Raw genomic sequence first — 23470 nt, 5'->3', positions numbered from 1 at the left:
CTTTAAGGATAGGGCTGTTTGCATATTTACTCTGTTTATGCAATGGTCGTTTTAATTTGCTAAGATTTTTAATTTCCTTGGTTATCCTTAGGCAATTGGTTTTGTTGTGAACTCATGCTGTTTCAATGGGAAAACATTTATTAAAATGGTATCTTACAGTATCAAGAAATTTTTCAAATTTCTCGTTTACGTGTTCAGCCATATTGTTTATAAAATCCAATGTTTCTGATTTTAGCGCGTTTCTGAATTTTGAAATGTTCTTATCATTGTTTGTGGGTTTAACAAATCTGAATTTTACGCGTGGTTTATGATTTCGATTGTCTTCTATTGCGTTTACCTTAATAAGCTGAGAATCATGGTTAGAAAAACCTATACAAGTTTCTACTGAATATTTATTAACGTTTATATTGGTAAAAATATTGTCTATTGTACTTTTTGTTTTGTTGGTGATTCTAGTTGGAGTTGTAATTGTATGAAACAGACCAAGAGAGTTCATTACATCCAGAAAACTATTTTCTCTGCTGTGTCTTTAGATACATTAATGTTAAAATCTCCACAAACAACAATATTCTTTTTGGAGCTTTTTAACGTACAGTGGTTCGGATCCCAATTTAAACTGTAGGTCCAGTCCCGATTAGCCTTTCTGCGTATAAGGTTGACTAAAAACAACAATCCAATCGAAAATATTTATTAATATGTCAAATCATTTGAAACGATTAACTTTTTTTCAGCGTGCAAATTAATTCAGAAATAATGTGCTAAGAAATTCGTATCGCATGACTTTAAAGTATATCTTACCTTGATTCTTACGATAAAGTAGAAACAAATCTCATCTGCAAGGGTACAAAATTTATACAATCGGAAGAACTTTAGCGTTTATATGGATTTATTGAAACCTAACCTAAGATTCTCACAATTTGCACCGTATATGTGTTATTTTATCTCTTACGTTTTACAGTTATTTGCCTTGTTTGCCACCAAGTGGTAAATAATAGAGGTTTCAGCTCATAGACTTAAAATTCCTCCTGACTGTACGTAGGCAAGGTAACCATGTTTATCTAATAATTTCCGAAAAGAAGAAAGGTTTTCGTGTTTTATATTTGTTCATTAAACATGTATAACAACAAAACAACAACAATATAAATCATTGACAACATTATAGTAATAGCAATAATGTGAGGGCGTTATCACAATGTCCCTACACAGGCAAAAATCGATTCGATCCGATGCAACTCGCTGCAGCACAGAGGATTGTGACGTCATCGTTGCCGAAATTACTTTCTCCAGTCTGTAGTCTCTACTGGCCAGATTCTCCCTCGATCTGTTTTAACTGTAAAAGAAAGTAAGACTTAAATACATTATTCTGTGCAAGTGGTCTGTAAGTGAAGCATGGAAGTGGTTAAGTGAATCATGCTTCTCACGAAAATAACCAAGAGACAGGAAGCCCAAGTGAATTCGAGCTCGAGGGGTATATATAGGGTGTGGTGACCTTAACACACGATTGTCAACCTATCTTCCACGTAGTATACCCCGCTATCTGCACCTTGTAGGCCAACGAAGCTGTGAAGCCTGGATTGATTTATTGAATATGTAATTTTAAGTGCGTCAGCACTCGAGCTATCTTGCACCCGTCAAATTATACGGGGTTCATCCCTTTACCAATAATAATGTATAACTAACATAACATTACTGTAATGTCAGAGTAACATATTCTTACTTTAATTAGAAGTTGAAGCTGTAAAGGGGCACTTAGCACACATAAGGACAAAAAAAGAGGGCAACACACACACAGCCCTACAAGGATTATACTGGCCGTGGGTCCAAACGCCAGAGCCTCGTTAGTCTGCAAAATGCAGTCCAGGGTGTACTATGTGGAAGTGAGGTTGACAATTGGGTGTACTACGTGGAAGGGCCACCCCTTACACCTCTCTGGCGTCTGGACTCACAGCTACATTAATCCTATACGGCACTTGTGTTGTGTCTTCCATACATGTTTGTTATTGTCCTATCATCATTCATACCCATAGACGCGATTACCCAAAAGTGGCAAGAGTGCGAAATTAAATAAACCAAATCAATCGATCAATGGATAGGAGCTCAGATAAGAAGGAAAAAGGAAAGGCGAATTAGGAATTAAAATCACCAATCATCGGCACACTGCATCTATGCATAAGTTGTTATGGATAAGGGCATATACAAAGGTCTGTGGAAGACTCCCATTAGAAGCAATATGAAGCCCTGTAGCCTTGTGTCCTGAGATATTTAATTATATTTGCCTTCTTCCAATTTTTTTTCCTCTACTCATATTAATGACCCTGTTCAACAATAAAATCAAGCATTGGAACATCAATCCCTTCTTTTGTCAAAGTTTTGTGCTTTCGACTGAGTCAGTTTGAGTAGTTCGTTCGTTCATAGATTTTTCTGATGTATGATTTCACCTTTCTATGCTCTCCCTAGCCATCGAATATTTCATATAACAATCAGATTAAGGAGATTACAACAAAGAGATGCATTATCTCCATTGCTCTTTAATTTTGCCTTAGAGTATGCTGTTAGGAAGGTAAAAGAAACTAAAGAAGGACTAAAATTAAATGGTGTGACTCAGTTGTTAGCATATGCAGATGATGTAGACTTATTAGGGGATGATATAAATACAATTAAGAATAATGCTAAAATATTTTTCAAAACTGCTAAAGAGATAGGTTTGGAAGTTAACAAAGAGAAAACTAAATATATGCTTACATTCCGATACCAAGTGTTAGGTAATAATCAAAATCTAATTATTGATAACAACTAGTTTGAACCAGTTTCCAAATTCAAATACTTAGGTGTAATATTAACAAATGAAAATGATATTAAAGAGGAAATAAAAAGCAGGCTTAATTCAGGAAATGCATGTTACTTTTCTCTTCATAAACTTTTGTCTTCTCGTTTAATATCTAAGAAACTAAAAGTTAAAATATACAAAACAGTAATTTTGCCTGTACTATTATATGGATGTGAAACTTGGTCCCTTACATTGAAAGAGGAACATAAATTGAGAGTATTTGAAAATAAGATCCTTAGGAAAATCTTTGGACCTAAAAGGGATGAGGAGACAGGTGAGTGGAGAAGGTCACATAATTTAGAACTACATACTTTGTATTCATGTCCAGATATTATTAGAATAATTAAATCAAGAAGACTTAGGAAGGCAGGCCATGTGGCACGAATGGAAGAGGAAAGAGGAGTTTACAGGATTCTTGTTGGGAAACCTGATGGTAAGAGACCTGTAGGAAGGCCAAGACGAAGATGAAGGGATAACGTTGAGATGGACCTAAAGGAAATCGGTAGGGATGGAAAAGAGTATATAGATCTTGCTCAAGATAGGGAAAGATGGAAGCCCTGTGTTGCTGCAGCCATGAACCTTCGGGTTTAAGAAGGCTAGAGATTTAGTTAGTTAGTTTATTAGATTAAGTCTACTGATCTCCCTGATGTCGCAGTGGTAGCGTCGTTGTCTTGTAATCAAGGGGTCCCGGGTTCAATACTCTGTGGAGGCACATAGTGAACGGATTCCACTTTAAACTGTAGGTCCAGTTCCGATTAGCCTTACTGTCCATAAAGTGGACTTAAAACACCAATTCAATAAATAAATCAAATTAAGTCTACTATTCCTTACCTCTGTATTCCATCATTTCATTGATTTGACTTCAGTTACCGATCAACTTCACAAAGTACTCTGGCTTCCACAGCAACGGATGAAAGTCTGTAGTCTCCGTCGATTCTTGCGACAGCTCGATGTTTTCCGGGGGCGAAAGGCTGTCGCTTTTCTCCGAAAAGGATCGCTCCTCAAGCAGGTGGTCATCTTCAGGAAAGTTCTCGAAGAAATGTTCTTGGTGAAGATTCAATCGGGATCCGAACTCACCCCCTGTGGGGTGCTGGGCATGGTATTCAGTGCTCTGCTGGGCCTCCTCCAGGGTGCGGTAATACTCGTTGGGGCTCTGGTATGGTTCTGCCGTGTGGTGCTGCCAGTGCTCTTGATGGCTGAACGACTGTGCGTAGTTTTGATCGTAGGCGGTCTTTGGTTCTTCGTACTCGCCCTCACTTGGATTCGGGTATATAGCTCGATTTCCATCGTGTGTGTACTGGGATCGCTTGTCCCCGTATCGTGCAGATTCTTCATGTGTGTGAAGGCTGCTGGTGTCTTCGTTGGCGTACTGGACCAGAGGATGGTCGGTTGGTCGTGCACTGAGGTTGTCTAGAACGTAGCGAGACGCTTCTTGGAAGACGCTGCCTTGCGCCTGGTGTCTTGATTCGCTGGTTCCCAGGTCTCCAGGGTACCACTGCTCGCTGTCGTGATCTATGTGGTGCTCCCAGGTGCTGACTTGCGGGATGTTGTACACAGTTTGTCTCAGATGCGATTGTGCCTCAACATCACCGTAGTTCACTGGTTTTCTGTGCTCGATGGCTTCACTCCCTGCATACGCTAGTGATCCTCCTAAGTTCGTGTCGTCAACGTGCACGTAAGCAGGTTCCCGACTGTGGTCTCTAGTTCTGTTCCTCGAGAGCTTTTGCTGCTTCGCTTTCCTTCCATAATGGTGACCAGTGTCCACATCAGGTACATCTTGGTGCTGAGCCATCTCCTTCTGTTTCCTCTGCTTCCTCAGGTTCTCTTCGAATAATTCTTGTGCCAGCTTCTCCGCCTTCAGTTCGCTCTCTACAAGCTCTGCATCAGTTCCCTTCTGGCTCGGCTCTTGGTGCGGAAGCTGCTTGTATGGTTTAGGTTCAATGTATGCGTTCACGGGATGCCTTACCACGTTTCCATGGTGCTCAGGTTTCGGCTTGTGTCCCGGTTCAGAGAAAAGATGCGCACCTTTAGATTCACTTTTCTGCAAGTCTCTTGGCCTTGTCATCTTGTGTTTCCTGTGAGGATACTTCCTGTATTGGCCGTGGCCTTTGGCGTAGTCGCTCCCGTATCTTGTTGGACTCCCTTTCTTGGCGTGGCTTCTGAACAGTTTGCTGTACGGTCCTTCCCTGTGACGATGGTATCCTCTTCCCTCTCCAGGGATGTATCCAGGCTTTCCCTTGGAGCCGTACCGGGCTACCTTGTACCTCCTGACCCTCGCCGTCGAACTGGCCGAGTTGTCCTGGTCATGCGAGGGTTCCACTGCCGAGTCTCCTTTGTCCTCGTACGAGTGTGTTTCGACCTTCACGTGTTTGTGGTGGTGGTGATGATGGTGCGTGTGCTTCGTATAGTAGTGGTGGTTGTAGTGGATGAGATGTGGGACGTGGACTTCCTTCACCTTCATGTTCTTTTTCTTCCTGGAAAAGGACAAGAGACTATAAAAAAACTATCACTCACTACAGTAAGTACAATGAATATGTCTTCTTCCAGCCTCCCTCTTGACATTAGTTCGTCACGGTGGATGCAGGCCGAGGTTCATAATTCACTTTTAGACATTAGTTTCGCAACTGGGCCAGTCAACAACTGATTGTTACTCTCCTCTATGTCTAGGAGAAGCATTATCCATGAAAAACAGAAACAGTTAAAAATGATTTTTCCTTTTAATGGAGGTAATAGGATCATATAATGTCTCTTTTGTGCTTATAATATTTCTGAATTTTCCAAAAATAATATGTTTCTTTTTCGGGAAGGCGGAATACAATTTTTTCAAAGTATACTAATATTTAACGCCAACGTGATTCGGCTAGAAATATTCTTAAATCATTAATATTTTCTATATGCCGTAAGGGGATCAGACTCAACTTTTTATCGCTATATGTTTCTGAAAATCCGCGAAAGGGACTCATTTTCGACCCATTCTGTGCACCAATATGTATGGGAAAGACTATTAAATTCCGTCGTTGATATTCTTCATGGTATTCTCATATATTGCCACTAGATGTCTCGTAAGAAGCTACCAAGATTATAGATTGAGAATTGCTAAAAAAATTATAAACAGGAGGGGAAAATATGTCAATTTGGTAGGAAGTATGCAAGTTTTCAAGAATGTTTCCTATTCTAACGGTGTAATGCGTACTTTTTATTTAATTGACTTACTAATGCTAATTACCGTAATATTTTTTCCGTAAAATCCTTCTCAAATAAATAACTCATTATATTCATTCTCGCTATCATCCACTTTTGATTTTATGATGCATTAAATGCAACTAGCTATTATTAAAATTCCTACTGATTCTATCCCTCTGCTTCTGACGCGTGTAGGTCTTACTTTATTTAAGGGATCTCCTCAATCTCTTCCGGTTCGGGTGGGAGCACATCAGCTGTTAACAAAGTGTGAAAATTGGTTGCTAGCAGGCCTAAACCTGGCCTCCTAACCTAACGACGTAGACATTATTAGTAATGTAATTGTGAAAATAATGCATGTAAGTTCGTTAGGATGGATAAGTTTTGTGTTACAAGCATGTTTGAGAAACCGATTTTCGCGAATTGTTAGCAGCTGGATGTGCTCCGCACCAATCCTTCTCTTCCCATCTTTATCTCTCTCGGTTTCTCAATATTTGTCTGTCGTTCAGTCTTTGTGTGTGTGTGTGTGTAAGAACATCAATCTTCTCTTCTCTCTCTCTCTCTCTCTCTCTCTCTCTCTGTTATTTTTCTTGTGAAAAAAAGTCGTTTCAATGTGCTTTATCACATATTATCATTAAAATTTGAGTACTGAATCTGAGATTAATGTTAAGGCTGTACTAAAGCCGATTTGCGGTAAATTTACAATAACAGATGGCAGCACCGTTTGTCATGGAAACCGAGGGCCATGTTGGCAGATCTTCGCGTAAATTTGACCAAGGTAGATGCATACAGGTAATTTTCAAAATAGTAACCTTACTTGCATGTTCAGTAGGAAAGCAGTAAGGGAATTATTTTAGTAGTCGGGGGTGTTAAGTTTGACCAAGTTTTGAAGTATTTGAAGTTCTTTTTTTAAAAGAAATACTGGATCTAATCCTCTCTTCCCTTCCTAAACTGTGGAACATAGCAATTTACATATTAAGAACCTGTGTTGCTTCCATACAGCGTGCCTTAAGAAGATTTACTGAGAGGTCATACATACACGTGGTACAAGTGGTACCCATGAGTATTACAGTGCAAATTGTCCATCGCCATTTTCTTGCAGATTATTTAATCCGATAAGCACTTCAAGAATTAAGAGAAAAGTCAAAACAAGCTGTTGACAAGCTCTGCACCAGCATACATAAAATTCCATCGCTTAAAAACACATAGGATGTAAGAGCAAAAATTTAGAAAACAGTCACGGACAATTTGAACGGTTATACTCATGGATCCCATGTTATATGTATGATAAAATAAAATATGCATAGAATTCAGCTGTTTGGTCGTCATTGAGAACGTGAATCATAAAGAAAGGTAAATAAAATTCAAAATAATAAAGCTTACCCTGTATGTTTTCCTTCTGCTTTAGTCTCGAGGATAAGAAGAAGAAGAAATAGAAAACGTATCTGAAAGAACAAGAAATGAACAAATTCATTAATTTGTGCATCGCAAGTCAAGCTATGCAGGGGTTTAAGGGGTGACCCTTTATAGAGACACTCAAATGCCAACTTCCCTTCCACGTTGTAGATCCTGGACTACATATTTGCAGACTAACGAGGCTCTGGCGCCTAGAGCTATAGTCAGGATAATCCTCTGTATGGCTGTCCCCATATATTTGTGTTTGCCCCTTCTTCAATATCAACACTCATATCCTCATCTTCGCGATTAGCCAAAAGTGGTAGAAAGGCGAAGTCAATAAACTTAATTTATCAATCAAGTTTTACAGGCAAAAGCGTGGCGCTGATCGCATCATCTGCACTGTGACCGATATCGAGAATGTGTAGGGTCCTAATCCGAAGCTTTCTCTGTACCTTCGGGCGTCCCCGATGGCGCAGTGGTAGCGTCGTCGCCTTGTAATGAAGGGGTCTCGGGTTCGATACCCGGTGAAGGCACATAATGGTTCTGATCCGACTTTAAACTGTACGTTCAGTCCCAATTAGCCTTACTCTGCATAAAGTGGACTTAAAACACCAATTCAACTCAACTCCTCTTCATAGCACTGTTCAATTCACGTATTTTACTTTAATTCTCCTTCTCCAGGATAAATTTTGATTTTGAATAACATGAACACTTTTGCGATAAATGGCTTTATACTGTGTTAAGTGTCGTACGCATGAAGCTATTGTTCAAGGCTACTTGTACCAGGCAATATGTTGACACCCTCAAAGGCTGTCACTTCTTCCCTTAATGTTTTCATTATGATAATACATAGTTGGCATGTAAGCAAGGTAAATAAAGATTAACACTAGACTACACCTTAGGTGTCACAACCGTGGAAGTATTTTGACCCATGTCACACCGTTAGCCTACTCTCTTCTACCGTGCGTCCATTTCGATCTTCAGCCGAGAGATCGGGAGAAGCGTGGCGCGCGGCGCTGACGGAGATGCCGACATTTGCGGCCTGTAATGCCCGCTTAATTTTATGGACGTATGCAGACATTTATATAAATATTGCAAAACGAGCACTAACCTGTGTTATAAGATTACGGTTTTAATTTTAGTAGCTTAGTGGCTGTATGTGCCGATGATTTTGACACGCCCACCTCTTGTGAAACACGGCATAGGCATGGAGAACGTTCTAACGCTGCAATAATATCATCGAGTTTTGCTTCGGTTAGAATCCGTCGTTTTTGCTTAGGTGTTTTAAAATTTAACGATCCAGTTTCTCGTAATTTAAGGACAAGATGTCTAACCGTATCTCTATGTGGAGTTGAAACGCCTGGGAATTTCTGTACAAATTGCCTATACACGTCTCGACACGAGTCTGTTTTCATGTACGTGTCATACATAATAAATCTTTGTTCTAACGTGAACCTTGCGGCTGGCATTCCAATCGTCTAACTGACACAACACACATACACACTGCAATAACACAAACAAGTAACTGCAAGTAACCAAGAATAACACTCTTGCGCACAGTACGAAATTAACACGCTCTTGGTTTACATTGCTCGCCACTATATTCACAGCTCTGTCTTCATCTAGTCGCGAAGGAACAAAAATACTCGAGCTCGGAGATTTCGGATTGCAAGGAAGCTCACGAAAACCATTCACTTTTAACGGTTTCGTCTGCAGCGTAATCTTGATACAGTGTTGCACATTCGAAACCTCCAAACGATCCCCATGGACACAAAACTCTTTCAAGGATATAAACTTAAGCAGGACGTTACTGGTCAAAATTATGGTTAAAATGTTCTATTATCTGTGGCTCTTAACATCGTTTCTAAAGCGTATTTTTTGTGTATATAAGGGCAGAACTTGGATGAATTACAGATGATATATTATAACACAGGTTAGTGCTCGTTTTGCAATATTTATATAAATGTCTGCATATGTCCATAAAAATAAGCGGGCATTACAGGCCGCAAATGTCGGCATCTCCGTCAGCGCCGCGCGCCACGCTTCTCTCCCGATCTCTCGGCTGAAGATCGAAATGGATGCCACTGTATATGAGAACCTTCATAGGGTTCATCGGTGGAATATGAGAGCATGGCCTCATTATGTTCTTTCTCCCTTTTCTATCCTTCTCTCCTTGTTCCTCTAGATGTTCATCTTTCTTGCTATGTCTTGGATTTTATTTCTTACTTACTTTCTCTCTCGTTCCTTATTTTGTTTTTCAAGCATTTGTCTTCCGTTCTCTGCATTGTTTTCTCCTGTATTCACTTTGTCGCTTAATCCTTCTTTCCTTCCCTCTATCTGTCTCTATATTGTATTTCCTTTCATTTCCCTCTTTTTCGAGTTTTTTATGTCTATCTCTCTCATCTTTTGTGTATTGTTTCTTATTTCTTCTGTCTGTTTCTAAATTTTCTTTCCTTCCTTTTTCTTTTATATCTTCATTTCTCTCTTTTTCTCTCTGGAGTTCCCTTATTTATCTCTTTTTTCTTATGTAGGCTACTATTTGATTTTCATTCTCTGTTTGCCTATTGATGTTCTTTCATCCTCGAGTTTTCTTTATGTTATTCTCTCTCTTCACGTATGTCTTCTATAATTTTACTTCCATCTGTCTCTCTGTGTTTTATTCTTTCTTCATTTTCTCTCTCCATTCCTCTTTTTCCCTCTGGTTCGCTTCTTCATGTTTCATTTATTTTATTTTTCTCTTGTCTGTCCGTTTCTCGATGTATGATAATGATGTATGTCTCTCTATTGTCATAGACCAACATTTCTCCAGTCAACTTCTTTACAGTGCAGAGATCCTGAGTTCGAGCTCTGAGTTTGAGCATCGTGTTTGTTCCCTTATATATTTCGCGGGCCATTCTCTTCGCTATCAGTCTACGAAGGCAGAAATCCAAGCGAAATAGTCAAAATAAGGCCCATGAACTTCCAACTCTCATTTCGCTGTAGCTTTCACTGCCTCTATATTTTCACTTACGCAGAAAGTGAGTGAGGACACGCATTGTGACAGAATGAAGTCAGAAGTGCTTGTCTAAATGTCGGGTGACGAGACGTGAACACATCGCATGAGGTGTGTATCCTGAAAGAGCAGTGAAAGAACAAAACTCTCCGCTGTACCGTGCTGCTACAACGAAAAAGTGAAAACATACTACCATGTAAAGAACGAAGTGTGAATTTTATCGTGATGATGGAACACCGTGACCGGTTATACTGCTTGATGTATTTTTGATACATATCCTGGGAATGCACCAACCAAAGCAGTGTAGTGATAGAAGACCTCCCTGATAGAAGAAGGGTTGGACTTGGAAGGCTTTGGAGAGTAAGACATGTAAAAGCAATATGAGTAATGAAAAATTATAAGAAAAAAGGAGGAAGAGAAATTTGATGAGAGATATGGAGCGATAAGAGAAGATACAGCAAGAGAGGCAGATGCATGTAAATCGTAAAAGAAGAAGAGCCTTTTTCATTTATTCAAAAATCATAAGCATAGATTAAATTCATATAAGTACATCAAAATATCAACGGTAAAAAAAAGCAATAAGGTATACAAACACACGCAATAAGAATAACAATAACAACAGCTGCTTGATGTTCGCCGTTCTGAAAGTCTGGACAGAGATATGGAAGCGTAGAGGATTATTTAATGAATTGCAGAAATTCGCCATAAAGAAGTGACCCTATCCTAAAGAATAACCTTGAAGCTTTGCGTACAAGTTATTGCATTTCTTATTCATATATGGGATCAAGATATGGCAAGGATTCTCTAGTGGAGAATTCATGATTCAAGAGAATAGAATTTCAGGTTTGGAAAGGTTTATAAGGACCGAGAATCGATGCCTAACAATTGTCAAAAAAAAAATCAACTTTGCTTATTATATTGTTTTCACAAGCCACGGACCAAACACAAGAACCATATTCAAGAATGGGTAAAACGCTTGCTGTGAGGGCAGAAGCATTGATGATATCTGTGATTTAATCCACTAGTTTCTATGGCTTTAGAACTGATGTAATCTGTATGGTGGCTGAAGGTCAGTAGCACAGAGTGGAATTGGGGAGGAGGAAAATAAGCAGTCAAACCAAAATGTTTAAAGACAAGGAAGGAAAGTGATATAAAAAGATTGAAATAGCACTCACACGGAAGGAAATTGCAAAAGGAAGTTACATTCTGAAAGTGAAGATGAAGAAATGTCAGACGGAAGGAGCAAGAATGAAAATCAGGAGAACAAGAGGAATACACTAACATTGTCATGAGTAGTAGAGAAAGAAGTAATGTAAATGAAACGCATACACGAACATTGATATACACAGTGCAGAAATAGTTAATGTAAAGGGGAGGAACAGACAAACGTTACTATGAGTAGTAGAAAAAGAATTATAATGTTCTTTTTTTTGTACAATTGAAACTATTCTCTTCCTTTCAGGCAACAAATGCAAGACGCAATTTCTACTTCCAACATAATGGCAGTTTATGTAAGTAAATTTTTTTTCATATCCACTTTATTATAATTATTATCAACACAGAAGTAAATATTTTTTATAAAAATATTATATCTAATTGTTTCAGGAAAATGGTCAACTTTAGGCCTCTATATGCGCCTCTCTTACTTATAATAATTGAATATGCTAAAGTATAATGGAACACGGCATCTAATAGTCACAATTTTAAAAATGAGAGAATTGAAATCTATTTTCTGATTATAAAAACTTATTGTGAATATATATGTATAAACATGGTCAAAAGTATAGGAAAAATAAACATTTTGGTATGTGTGTCTCAAATTACCTTGAATATATCCCGAAAATTTCCCATCTTGAAATTTTGCCATCTTGAAAAATGTTAGCCATGTGAATTGTATCGATCAGTTCAGTTTTTCTACCAAAACTTATACATTACTATATTTTTTAAAATTTTAATGTTTGGCGATATATCGTCCAGACGATATATCGCGATATTGATAAAATATCGTCCAGGTGATATCAACTAGACGATATATCGTTAAGATATATTTTGGAGATGTATATCGTGTCGGCGATATATATCGTCACGATATTTGGCGTTATACAGTGCTCAAAAAAGTTTTGCATATTATGATTGCATGCGGTTTGGGTCGCGATATTCCCAAAAGTTATACAATGTTCATTATGTGAGCAATGCCCGAGACAGAAACCAACATAATGTCCACAGTGAGTTCAATATTCAGCAGATAGAGGGCAGTAGTTGCCACATGATCCCTGAGCAGATTTGAAAGCAGCCCGATGGGAGGCATTGTCCGTGTCTTATCCGCACTTGTGAGTTGGAAACTGCACAGAGAGCGGGTGGAAAACGAAGGGCAACATGCCTCGAGCAACCATTTCTGCTACGGACCGCATTCGAATTGTAACGCCGCTGCAAGAGGGATATCGCCAAGTGGACGTCACTGCCCGTGTTGGAGTGAGCCAAAGTGATGTCTCTCGAGTGTGGAAAAAGTTCAGGGAGACACAATCAGTTGCTGATCGACCAAGGATGCAAAACAACACGCAGGGAAGTTTGGTTCGTGGTGATTTCAGCATGTCGTAGACATGTGCCAGGATCTGCGGAGAACCTCAGGAGCAAATGTTTCCAATCAGACAGTGCGGAATAGACTTCATGAGGAAGGACCGACGTTAAGAAGACCCATACCCAAGGTTCCTCTGAAACCACACCATAAGAGAGACCGTGTAAGGTGGGCAACAATGCACAGCGAATGGAGTCAGCAACAGTGGGGGCACACGCTCTTTACAGACGAGGTCACCATCAGATTGCACCAGTTAAGCAAAAGCAAAAGGGTTTGGAGACGATCAGAGGAGAGATTGAACGAGCTCTTCATCCAGGAACGTCACCAGCAGCAGGGGGCTCCATCATGTTTTGGGGGTGGAATCATGTTTGGTCGACGTACGCCCCTAATTCCCCTCCAGGGTCACATGACTGGTCTGATGTACAGAAACGCTATTCTCGAACCGTTGGGAGCAGGTTTCTCTACAATTGTGGGGGATGGCTTCACGCTGGTGGATGATAATGCTCGACCACATCGAGCCAGAGTGATTCAAGAGTTCCTTGATATGCATGGCATTCGACGCATGGTGTGGCCGGCGTATTCTCCAGACATGAACTGTGTAGAACATGCATTGGGACACCTGAAGCGAGCAATTGTCAGCCGTGAAAATCCTCCTGTGAACAAGGTGCAATTGCGGGAAGCTGCCTTTCAAGAGTAGGACAATCTTCCTCAGGAGAAGTTGAATGCTGTGATCCTTAGCATGCCCCGTCGTGTTCAAGCATGCCTTCGGGTTCGAGGTGGCTATACACGGAACTGAACTCCAATCTGTTGATCCCAAGCATGCCTGCGAGCCGTAGGTACACGGTATTGCACTGCCTTTGTTTTGTGTCTCGCATCCCACATTTTCAATCTTATGCTTCTGGTGTGATTCTGGTGTGATTTTGTTTCTTCTGAATGATTACTGTCTGTTTGTATGTATCCCCTGTACTCTTGGATATGATTCCATATATCTAGTAAAATAAAATCATCACAAACCCTGAATATGCAAAATTTTTTTGAGCACTGTATGTCGTGAAGACGATATATTGCCGATATCACGATACGAAAAAATATCGTATCGTCTGTGACGATATATAGCCATATCAAATTTCCCATGTTGTTCATCGCTACATCTAATAAACTCTTTCTCTAGGTGGAGCAATTTTGTTCGTGATTTCAGAATAAAATGGCAAAATATTATTGTGTAGAAATATTTTTAATTTAAGAATCATTTTTATTAGAGTAAAAATATTTTTTTAAAAACGTATAAACGAAGTTACTGGAAAGTTTACATATGTTGAGTAGCATGCTAGTTATGGTTGAAAATTGTACTGGTGCATGTAATTAAACTTTGTTCACTCTTTTTCAATATGACAGATTTTTCAGGAGCGGCAAATCTTGGTATTTTTTTAAGATAAGTTGAGTTACAATTGATAAACACACCTCCTGTAATCGGGTACGGTATTCTGTGGAGGTGCGTATGGTTCGGATTCCACTTTAAACTGTAGGTCTAGTCCCAATTAGTATAATTGTGCATAAAATTGGGCTTAAAACAAAATTTAAAAAGAGAAATCAAAAAGCACATCGCACGGATTTTAGTTTTTATGTTAATGCCGTCCAGACTAATGCACTTGATTTTTGCTGGAGTAGTCATGAGCCCTGGCATACGCAAGGTGGGGGCTGAGGGGGTTTTAGCCCCCTACGAAATTTTGAGAAAATATCTCAATGCCCTCATTCTCTTGGTTGACAACAATTGTAAATAACAAGGAAAATTTAAAGTGTTTACAATAGCAAAAGCAAAGAGTTGTGAGTGTAAAATTAAAAATATATATATAGAAGAAGCGCATAGGCGTGCACAGACCCTGTGGTTAGAGGGGCAAAAGCCTTGATAAAAGTTCAGTCGGGAAAGAAAAACTTCACTTTATCTCACTGTTCTTAGTTTTATCGCATTGACTGGGTATGTGTGTGTGTGTGCGCGTGTGCGTGTGCGTGTGCGTATGTGAGTGTGTGTGTGCGCGTGCGTGTATATATAAATGCAGCAACAAAGGCGCACCATAACGAATAAATAAATTGTCTCTGAAGTACATAGTAGTTATAACTTATCTCCCTGGTAATTTACATTGCATTACAGAAATGAAGAAAACTGCGAGCGAAGCGAGCAACAAAATTTTTAGATCCAAATTTTTGCAAATTGAAAAAAAATATTGATTTATTACGGCAGAAAGTATTTCATAGGATGCTATGGCATTCTCTTTTACATTTTTTTTCATTCATATAAATATCAGCCAAAATATGCACAAATTTAAAAATAAAAAGTGAATTTTCGAGTCTACATGCCACGATGCGTGAAGATAATACTAAATATAACTGATGTCAGCTTCACACGTGAATATGTATTTCCCTTCCCTGGATATAACACTCCCACCACCCCCACATGTAAAGCGACCTGCGAACAGATTGCAATGAGTACTTACGATTAGTATATAGGACATTGTTGGCACTGAGAAACGAACGTTGGACAACTTGTAGCCTTAACAAGCATGAGATCGACGTGTGAATGTTCTGCTTCTTAATTTTCTTGACGCTTTATACGCCTTGCACTTTCAGTAATTGCCCCGCCACACTTTCACTGGGTGCAGGACCAAGGGTGAGTAATGAGTGAAATTCCAGTGTCACGGCTGGAGTCCTTCCAGAGGAAGAATTGTGACAGTTCTCCGGAACGTAGGTGCTAAATACCGCAACAATGGGGAGTCTTTGTTGCGCAGGCTTTAACAATGAGCATCAGGTTAAATCTTGTGATGAATGTTTCTTAAGGAGGTATCGCCGCATCTTTGTTGTATTGTTAGTAAAGAGTTGAGTACAGCGGTGCTTACTTTACGTTTTATGAGAGATATATATGTTGATAACTTACACATATCCAATTCTAAGAGACAAATTATAATTATTTGATTGTACAATATTATTCTACTGGCAGTATAAAATCATTATTTTTCTGTTGTATTTTTCTTATCTGCTTCTTATAGATATCCAAATACCTTATTACCTACTGAACAAATACATGCATTTTTAGATAGAATATCTACTAGTTTCTTTCTATTTTCAGATATTGGAATTTCAAAGGGTAAAAGGTACTCTGCCCTCCTTAGGTGAATTATTGGTATAGGAAGAAAGTGCCTTGCACACCCCCTCCAGCTTGAATGCGAGTGAATGATTAGTTATCTCAAGGGGTGTCGAATTTGAGGTGCAGATGAGCCATCCACCGAAGTATCCTCCAAGTAACAGTATTATACGTAGAGTGACATTTTGTTTCTCTTTTGGTTATTGTACCAGGCTTTTCTAGGTTAATCGCGACGACGAGATGAAAGGATGATTATGTCAAATTGATACATCATTGCCTTAAGCAGGGTTCAAATCTATAGGACCTCTGTCTAGAGAATCAACAATGAAAGAAAGCAAGATAGACAGAGTGAGAAACAAATGATAAAAAGACGAGTAGAGAAAGAGGTAAATATAAAGTGAAACAGAATGAAAGATGAGGGGAAAAGGTAAAAGAGAGAGAGAAATAAAGGAAAAGAAGAGGAGAGGAAAAAGGTAAAAAGGAAGATAAATAGAGGATTGAAGAGGAGGGAAAAGGGTAAAGAAGAAAAAGAAATAGCAGACGAAAGAGGAGGGGAAGAAGTAAAAAGAAAAATAGGGGAAAAGAGAGAAGAGCAAAGGGTAAAAGGGAAGATAAGGAGGAGCGGAAGAGGTAAAGAAGAAAAAGAAATAGAAGAAGAAAGAGGAGGGGAAGAGGTAAAAAAGAGAGAATCAGAGGAAGACAGAGGAGAGGAAGAAGGTAAAAAAGAAAGACAAATAGAGAAAGGAAGAGGAGGGGAAGAGGTTAAGAAGAAAGAGAAATAGAGGAAGAAAAAGGAGGGGGAAGGTAAAGACGAAAGAGAAACAGAGGAAAAAGGGATAGATAAAAGGTAAAAAGAGAAACAGAGAAAGAGATATTAGAGGAAAATGTAAAAAAGAAAACAGAGGAAGGAAGATTAGAAGAAGGAGGGAAAATGTAAAAAGAAAAACAGAGTAATAAATACAAGAGCAAGAAGTTACAAAAGAAAGAAAACAGAGAAAAAAGTAGTAAAAAAGTAAAGTGCTCCCCTGTGCTTAGCACAACGCCATGAAGGCGTATAGGGGGTGTGGGGGTAACGCCCCACACTTTCTTGATCCGGTCGTGAGTGGGGGTGATGTGATCAGCATCACGCCCCTGACCGCCTTTACCCCCCAGGTTTTCCCCCAGGTACCCATGTTATTCGACGCTGGGTGGGCGCTGGGGCCGCTTCCATCGTTAGAAAAGTTCCCGGATTTGAACCGGCCGGGGATTGAACCCGGGACCTTGAGCATGGTAGTCAGACGCGTTACCGACTGAGCCACCGCGGCCACCGAGAAAAAAGTAGAGAAAATGTTAAAAAGAAAGAGGAAGAATGAGGAGGGGGGAAAAGGTACAGAAAAATGAGAAACACATTTTCGACAGGTGCAAGAACTCAAATATTTAACACTGCTTAAACAGAACGAGAAGAATATACCTTTCGCAAACTGAGTCATATTGTGGTAGGAAGTGAACGGGAACCTAGAACAGAATGGCCGTGACCTAGACGAACCAAAAGTGTGCGTGTGAGATTTTATGACTTCTGTAGACGTCTCTCTATGTGAAGTCAGCTTTCATCTAATACCCACAGAGCATCTTGATAATGCAATACTTGATAAACAAGTACTCGTAATCTATCGAAGAAGTAGACAAAATATTGCTGCAGTGACTGCTGTTAATGCACTGTACTGATTATTAATTAATTAACTCAACAGGTACAGTCACCGGCAATAATAATGGGCCACTTAGATCCTGCAATACTAGCTTCCCTGCAATGCAGTGCGTGTGTTGCCTAAGTCTAGAGAGACGAGTCAATTTCAACAGAAACTTTTTTCAATAGGAAGTTCTGCTATCCGCCGAACTTTAATCAACACACACAACACATTGCAGGGAAGAGGGTATTTCGGGATTAGTATTTCCACCATTTCACTAAGAACTTATGTCTTTATGGTCGGTGAGTTAACCGTAGTTTTACGTCCATAGAAAATGTGCCAATGGCGTTATTCTTCATTAGCAGTTTATTGTAGAGTCGAATTACTTTCGGAACATCTCCGGCGGACTGCGCGAGTCTGTCTAGCAAGCCTAGTGGGCGTGTAGAACCTGAGCAAGGAGCTTAGCGATAGGTTCTGTGTTGAGATGACGTCAGCGGCTCGCTTGGTTAATTGGCTGCTTCGAGATTTGTGACTCGTTCCGAAGCTTCTAATGCATAACAGCCAAAGATGTTACGGAAATAATCTTCCTCTAACTTCTGCTCATTCACCATAATGGAGATTTTGTTTTCAATTTCCGACCTAGCCTTGTTGAGGAAAAAAGAAACTATTCTTGCCACAAGTTTCCTTTGATAGAAATTTAACAACTTCTTTATGAAGTTCTTCAGTGGCACAGCTTTGTAAACCGAAATTCGTATATTAGGTTTCTCATGATGTCTAAATGCAGAATGAACTCTCTAAAGTCTGTATTTTAAAAGTACAAGAAATCTGACTACTTTTCTTTTTCAAAGCTACATGTAATAGATCCATTTTTTGTATTTTATAGTTCTGATCTTGTATGCGAAAACAAATAACTTGAAAATAACTTAAAAACTTAGTGTTTCCTGATGACGCGCGTTCTATAAGATGCAATGCTTCTTTCGACCGCGAGGAAGCTGCTTGATTTACAATATGGAGATCTCAAGTACTCGTGCATGACGTCAGACATCATCGAGAGGGACTGTGGGTAACTGCAGAAGATTGACGTCACAGAGAAAGGCGTCTTGAGCACATGAAAAATCATATACCCGCTGTCGATTACCAAATGACAAAAGATCCCTCTATCTGGAAGTTCCTGACTTAATATTTCTACAAGTGAGAAAATAACACCATGGTAGTATTTCGTACTCGTGCCTTCGTAACAAAATTTCCTGGTGCCGCCTACAATATCCCATTAAAATGGCCAACAACTAGGGACGTGAAGTTTTCGTAATATTTGATTGATTGATTGATTTGTTTTATTTTACTTCGCGGTTTGTGGCTCTTGGCTAATTTGCGAAGATGGGGATGAGTGATGAAATTGATGAATGGACATTTACAAACAACCATGCCCGAGCGGGATTCAAACCCGGGACCCTTTACGTCGCAGCGCGATGTGCTAACCACTCAGCCACGGGGTCCGGCTTTTCGTTTTATTGTTCCACAAATATCTGTGTTAGTTTTACATGCGTTTTTACTGTTCCTCGTACGCTAAAAATTTTCACAATAAACATTTCATATTTACTGGCCGACGAGATGAATTTCCAAATGGAAGAAATTTGGCCATTTCTCACAAAGGTAACTCTTAATTATTTTATTAACACTAAAATATGTCTATATTTGCCATTGCATTTAAGGCTTACCTTTACGAGAATTAACCAAATTTCTTGCATTTGGAAAACTATTTCATCTCGTCGGCCACTAAATATGAAATGCTTATTGAAGGATTTCACCCAAATCTTTGAACACACTCATATTTCCAGAATTTTTTTTTTCAAAATTGTTTTCTTGAAGTATTTTTTTAGTTTACAATAACATTGATGGTTTTTACACATGTCGTAGTAAACGTTTACAGAATTCACTCGCAACACTTCCTATGCAAAACACACTTCTAAACAGAAAGATAGCAGATTTTTCGCCTAATACTATCAACAACTACTACGACGTGGAGAACCATCAATGTTACTGTAAACCTAAAAGTGAATTTAAGAAAACATGGCATGTGCATCGTCTTGCATTTCCATTTCCTTCTGGTGGTGTATTTAGCACATCGATACAGTAGGAAACTTCCATTGAAAATGTTTAAAATATTTGGTTATGCTAGGAGGCAAGTTTTCTGTGATTCGGAAGATCCTCACAGTTATATATTTCAGGATGAGATCAAAGCACTGTCAGTCATGTTTATGCCAAACTGCAATAAATGAAACATGACCATCTCTTCTGAATCGACACCTATTAGACTAAAAATGTGAGAACTCATAGCGCTTCAATTAACTCTTTTTTGAACAGAAGAAGTTTTATTCCAAATTCATATTGCATACTAGCTGATTACCCGGCGTTGCCCGTGTGTTTAATGAATTCTAATTATAGCGTAAAATGTAACTAATTTTATTTACAGGTATTTAAAAGTATAAGTACAGTATACAAATTATAAAAACTCAATATGCTGACCAAGGCAGAAATTTATTTTATTATAAAACATAACAGCTGGAAAAAAATGGCTATGAGAAGGAGGATAGACTGGATATAAACAGAAGAAGGAAGAAAAGGGGCAGGGGAGAATTGGAAGACAAATAAAAAGAGAGAAGGTTTGGAATAAGGAGTATGGGGAAGACCATAGAAAAGATATGCAAAGTGCTTAGGAAAGCGGGCATTAAAACTTACCGGAAGGGAGGGAGAAGCATCTTAAGAATAGCGAAGAATGCAAACAAGAAAAATGAAAACAGAGAAGATAAAGAGGAAGGGATTATCTACGAAGTGAAATGTAAATAATGTCAGAGTGTGTACATAGGAGAAACGAAAAAGAGGCTGAAAGACAGGTTGAAACAACATAGGGATGATGTACGACTTAAGAGAGAAATACGATATTTAAGCACACGAGAGAAACAGGACATGACATAGAGTGGGATGAGGCTAGGAAGGTAGAAGAGAATACTAGTGAGAAAATGGAAGGAGTCCAAGGAAAGAGAGAAGAAAGGTGAAGAAGACGCAATGAACTGGAATGGGGGGACTGAAGATAAACAAAGAATGGAAAAAGGTCTTAGAAAGAGTGGAAAGGACAAAAGAGAAAGAGGAGAGAAGAAGAAAGAAGAATGAAGGAAAAACAGCGTGAGATAAAGAGTCCAACCACATTCTACAATGGAAAATATGTTTAGCCTTTTAGGTGAAAGTACAGTTGACAAGCGAAAGCCATCTGCTAGAATGTTCCAGAACAACTTTTTAATAGTTTGGAGGGGAGTAAGATTTGTATATATATATATCGTGCTCTTGTGTACCTTCTTACATTTGTTCTTGGTGCAGAGTCTGAAGAAGACCTTGGTAGAAGGTTGAAACATTACGTTTAGTTTATGTTTTATAATAAAATAAATATCTGTTTTGGTCAGCATATAGAGTTTTTCATATCATGGAAACAAGGCTTAATGGTGTTACAAATTATAAAGTAATATATTTTACAAATTCACTATAATATAAATTTAACAACAATTTATGAACAAAATTTTTAGTTCCACCTCCAGGAGCAAGAATAAATAAATTGAACGGCATTGGGAGTGTCCCTATTCATCTTATCGACCCCGAAAACTATGGATTCCACACTAATATCGGTCGTTTTTATTATTTGTACATGTCCCTCCTTCCCATCCCACAACTAGGGGTCCCAGGGGTGTCTTGGAGTTAAACGGCATTGGGAGTGTCATTATTCATCTTAGCGACACCGAAAACTATTCATTCCACACTAATATCGGTCGTTTTACATGTCACCCCCTTCCCACCCCCAACCCTAGGGGTGCCATGGGTGTCTTGGAGTTAAACGGAATTGGGAGTGTCACTATTCATCTTAGCGACCCCAAAAACTATGGATTCCACACTAATATCGGTCGTTTTTATTATTTGTACATGTCCCTCCTTCCCATCCCACAACTAGGGGTCCCAGGGGTGTCTTGGAGTTAAACGGCATTGGGAGTGTCATTATTCATCTTAGCGACACCGAAAACTATTCATTCCACACTAATATCGGTCGTTTTACATGTCACCCCCTTCCCACCCCCAACCCTAGGGGTGCCATGGGTGTCTTGGAGTTAAACGGAATTGGGAGTGTCACTATTCATCTTAGCGACCCCAAAAACTATGGATTCCACACTAATATCGGTCGTTTTTATTATTTGTACATGTCCCTCCTTCCCATCCCACAACTAGGGGTCCCAGGGGTGTCTTGGAGTTAAACGGCATTGGGAGTGTCATTATTCATCTTAGCGACACCGAAAACTATTCATTCCACACTAATATCGGTCGTTTTACATGTCACCCCTTCCCACCCCCACCCCTAGGGGTGCCAGGGGTGTCTTGGAGTTAAACGGAATTGGGAGTGTCACTATTCATCTTAGCGACCCCAAAAACTATGGATTCCACACTAATATCGGTCGTTTTCTATTATTTTTACATGTCACCCTTATGGGTGCCAGGGGTGTCTTACCCCCACAGTATTTATTTCCAGATTGTAAGTCATAATGTGTACCAAGTTTGGTCATCGTGAATGTCACCAATTGGCTTAGCGACTCCAAAAACTATGTATTCGACACTAATCTTGGTATTTTTGACATTTTCATTTTCACCCCCTCTCACCCCCCATCCCGATAGGTTATGAACTTGAAGTGGAACGGTATTATGAGTGTTGCTATTCATCTTAGCGACCCCAAAAACTATGGATTCCACACTAATATCGGTCGTTTTTTATTTTTGCATGTCACCCCCTCCCCACCCCCACCCCTAGGAGGGCCAGGGGTGTCTTAGCCCCACAGTATTTCTTTCGAGATTGTAAGTGATACGTGTTACAAGTTTGGTTGAAATCGCTCCAGGCGTTCGAGAGTTATGCCGGAACAAACACACACACACATCCATTTTTATATTTTATATTTCGCGGATTTTTTCGCGTTAAAGTGCAAAATTCGGTATTATTCTGAAAAATTGAATAGTTCGCGTTATTTCGCGATTCCGAAAAACCAAGAACTTGACTCCTTAACGTACCCAAATACATTTTAAACACTTTATTTTGCTTTACTCAACTTACTGTTATCGTTAAAACTAGAACTTCACGTCCCTACCAATAACTTATCCAGGAAGAAAAGGAAATCATTGAAGAATATTTACACTCATTAAATGTTACTACCTTCTCATGATATGCCCAACAATGCTCACGATTCTGTTCTTTTGCATTGACTTTTCCCCGTGGGCCTAATCTCTCTCTCGTAACGCTTTACAAATCCTGAGAACAATAAAAAGTGACATTGTCGGTTTCAAACAATATCATTAAAATAGGAAAGTCTCTCACAGTAGTGCGATATGAAGGCCGTAAGATGTCGTGACTTATCGTGTTTTTTTCGTGGGGGGTCGATGGTTACATAAATTTCTCCTTTGCTGTCAATGTTGCCAGAGTCAAAAGGGGAAAATTTCCCTTTCCTTTCCGCCGTGTTGGAACCCGAGAAAGGTTGCGTGTGTGAGAGAGGTCTTTCGTGTTATGATTGCAATTATATGTGTTATTTAAGGGACTTCTAAGCCGCGATTCTCAGAGTGTAACTCGAGCTGTCAGCTCGTATGTGTATCTTTGAATTAATGTGGGTACATGGTA

General features: G+C 39.3%; 1 protein-coding gene across 1 annotated transcript; it reads right to left on the bottom strand.

The window, feature by feature from the left end:
• Positions 1-1080: 1080 nt before the first annotated feature.
• LOC145988295 (uncharacterized) lies at positions 1081-15544 on the bottom strand. The gene is made up of 4 exons (XM_083123161.1): positions 15465-15544; positions 7391-7452; positions 3659-5301; positions 1081-1330 (listed from the first exon to the last, which is right to left on the bottom strand). Exons 1-3 carry the CDS (start codon positions 15480-15482, stop codon positions 3690-3692), a joined length of 1692 nt encoding a protein of 563 aa, XP_082979287.1. The 5' UTR covers positions 15483-15544; the 3' UTR covers positions 1081-1330; positions 3659-3689.
• Positions 15545-23470: the final 7926 nt, after the last annotated feature.

Source organism: Lepisma saccharinum, chromosome 5 (genome assembly GCF_977018435.1).
Source record: "Lepisma saccharinum chromosome 5, izLepSacc3.1, whole genome shotgun sequence".
NCBI lineage: Eukaryota > Metazoa > Arthropoda > Insecta > Zygentoma > Lepismatidae > Lepisma > Lepisma saccharinum.
The sequence above is the reverse complement of the archived record's forward strand: the minus strand, read 5'-3'. Positions and strand labels throughout refer to the sequence as shown.

What these genes read in the sequence shown, in the direction of transcription:
- LOC145988295 (XM_083123161.1), bottom strand. An exon ending in GCAGAAGGAAAACATACAGG is followed by an intron (nt 5,302 to 7,390) that starts GTAAGCTTTATT and finishes GTCCTTTTCCAG; the next exon opens with GAAGAAAAAGAACATGAAGG.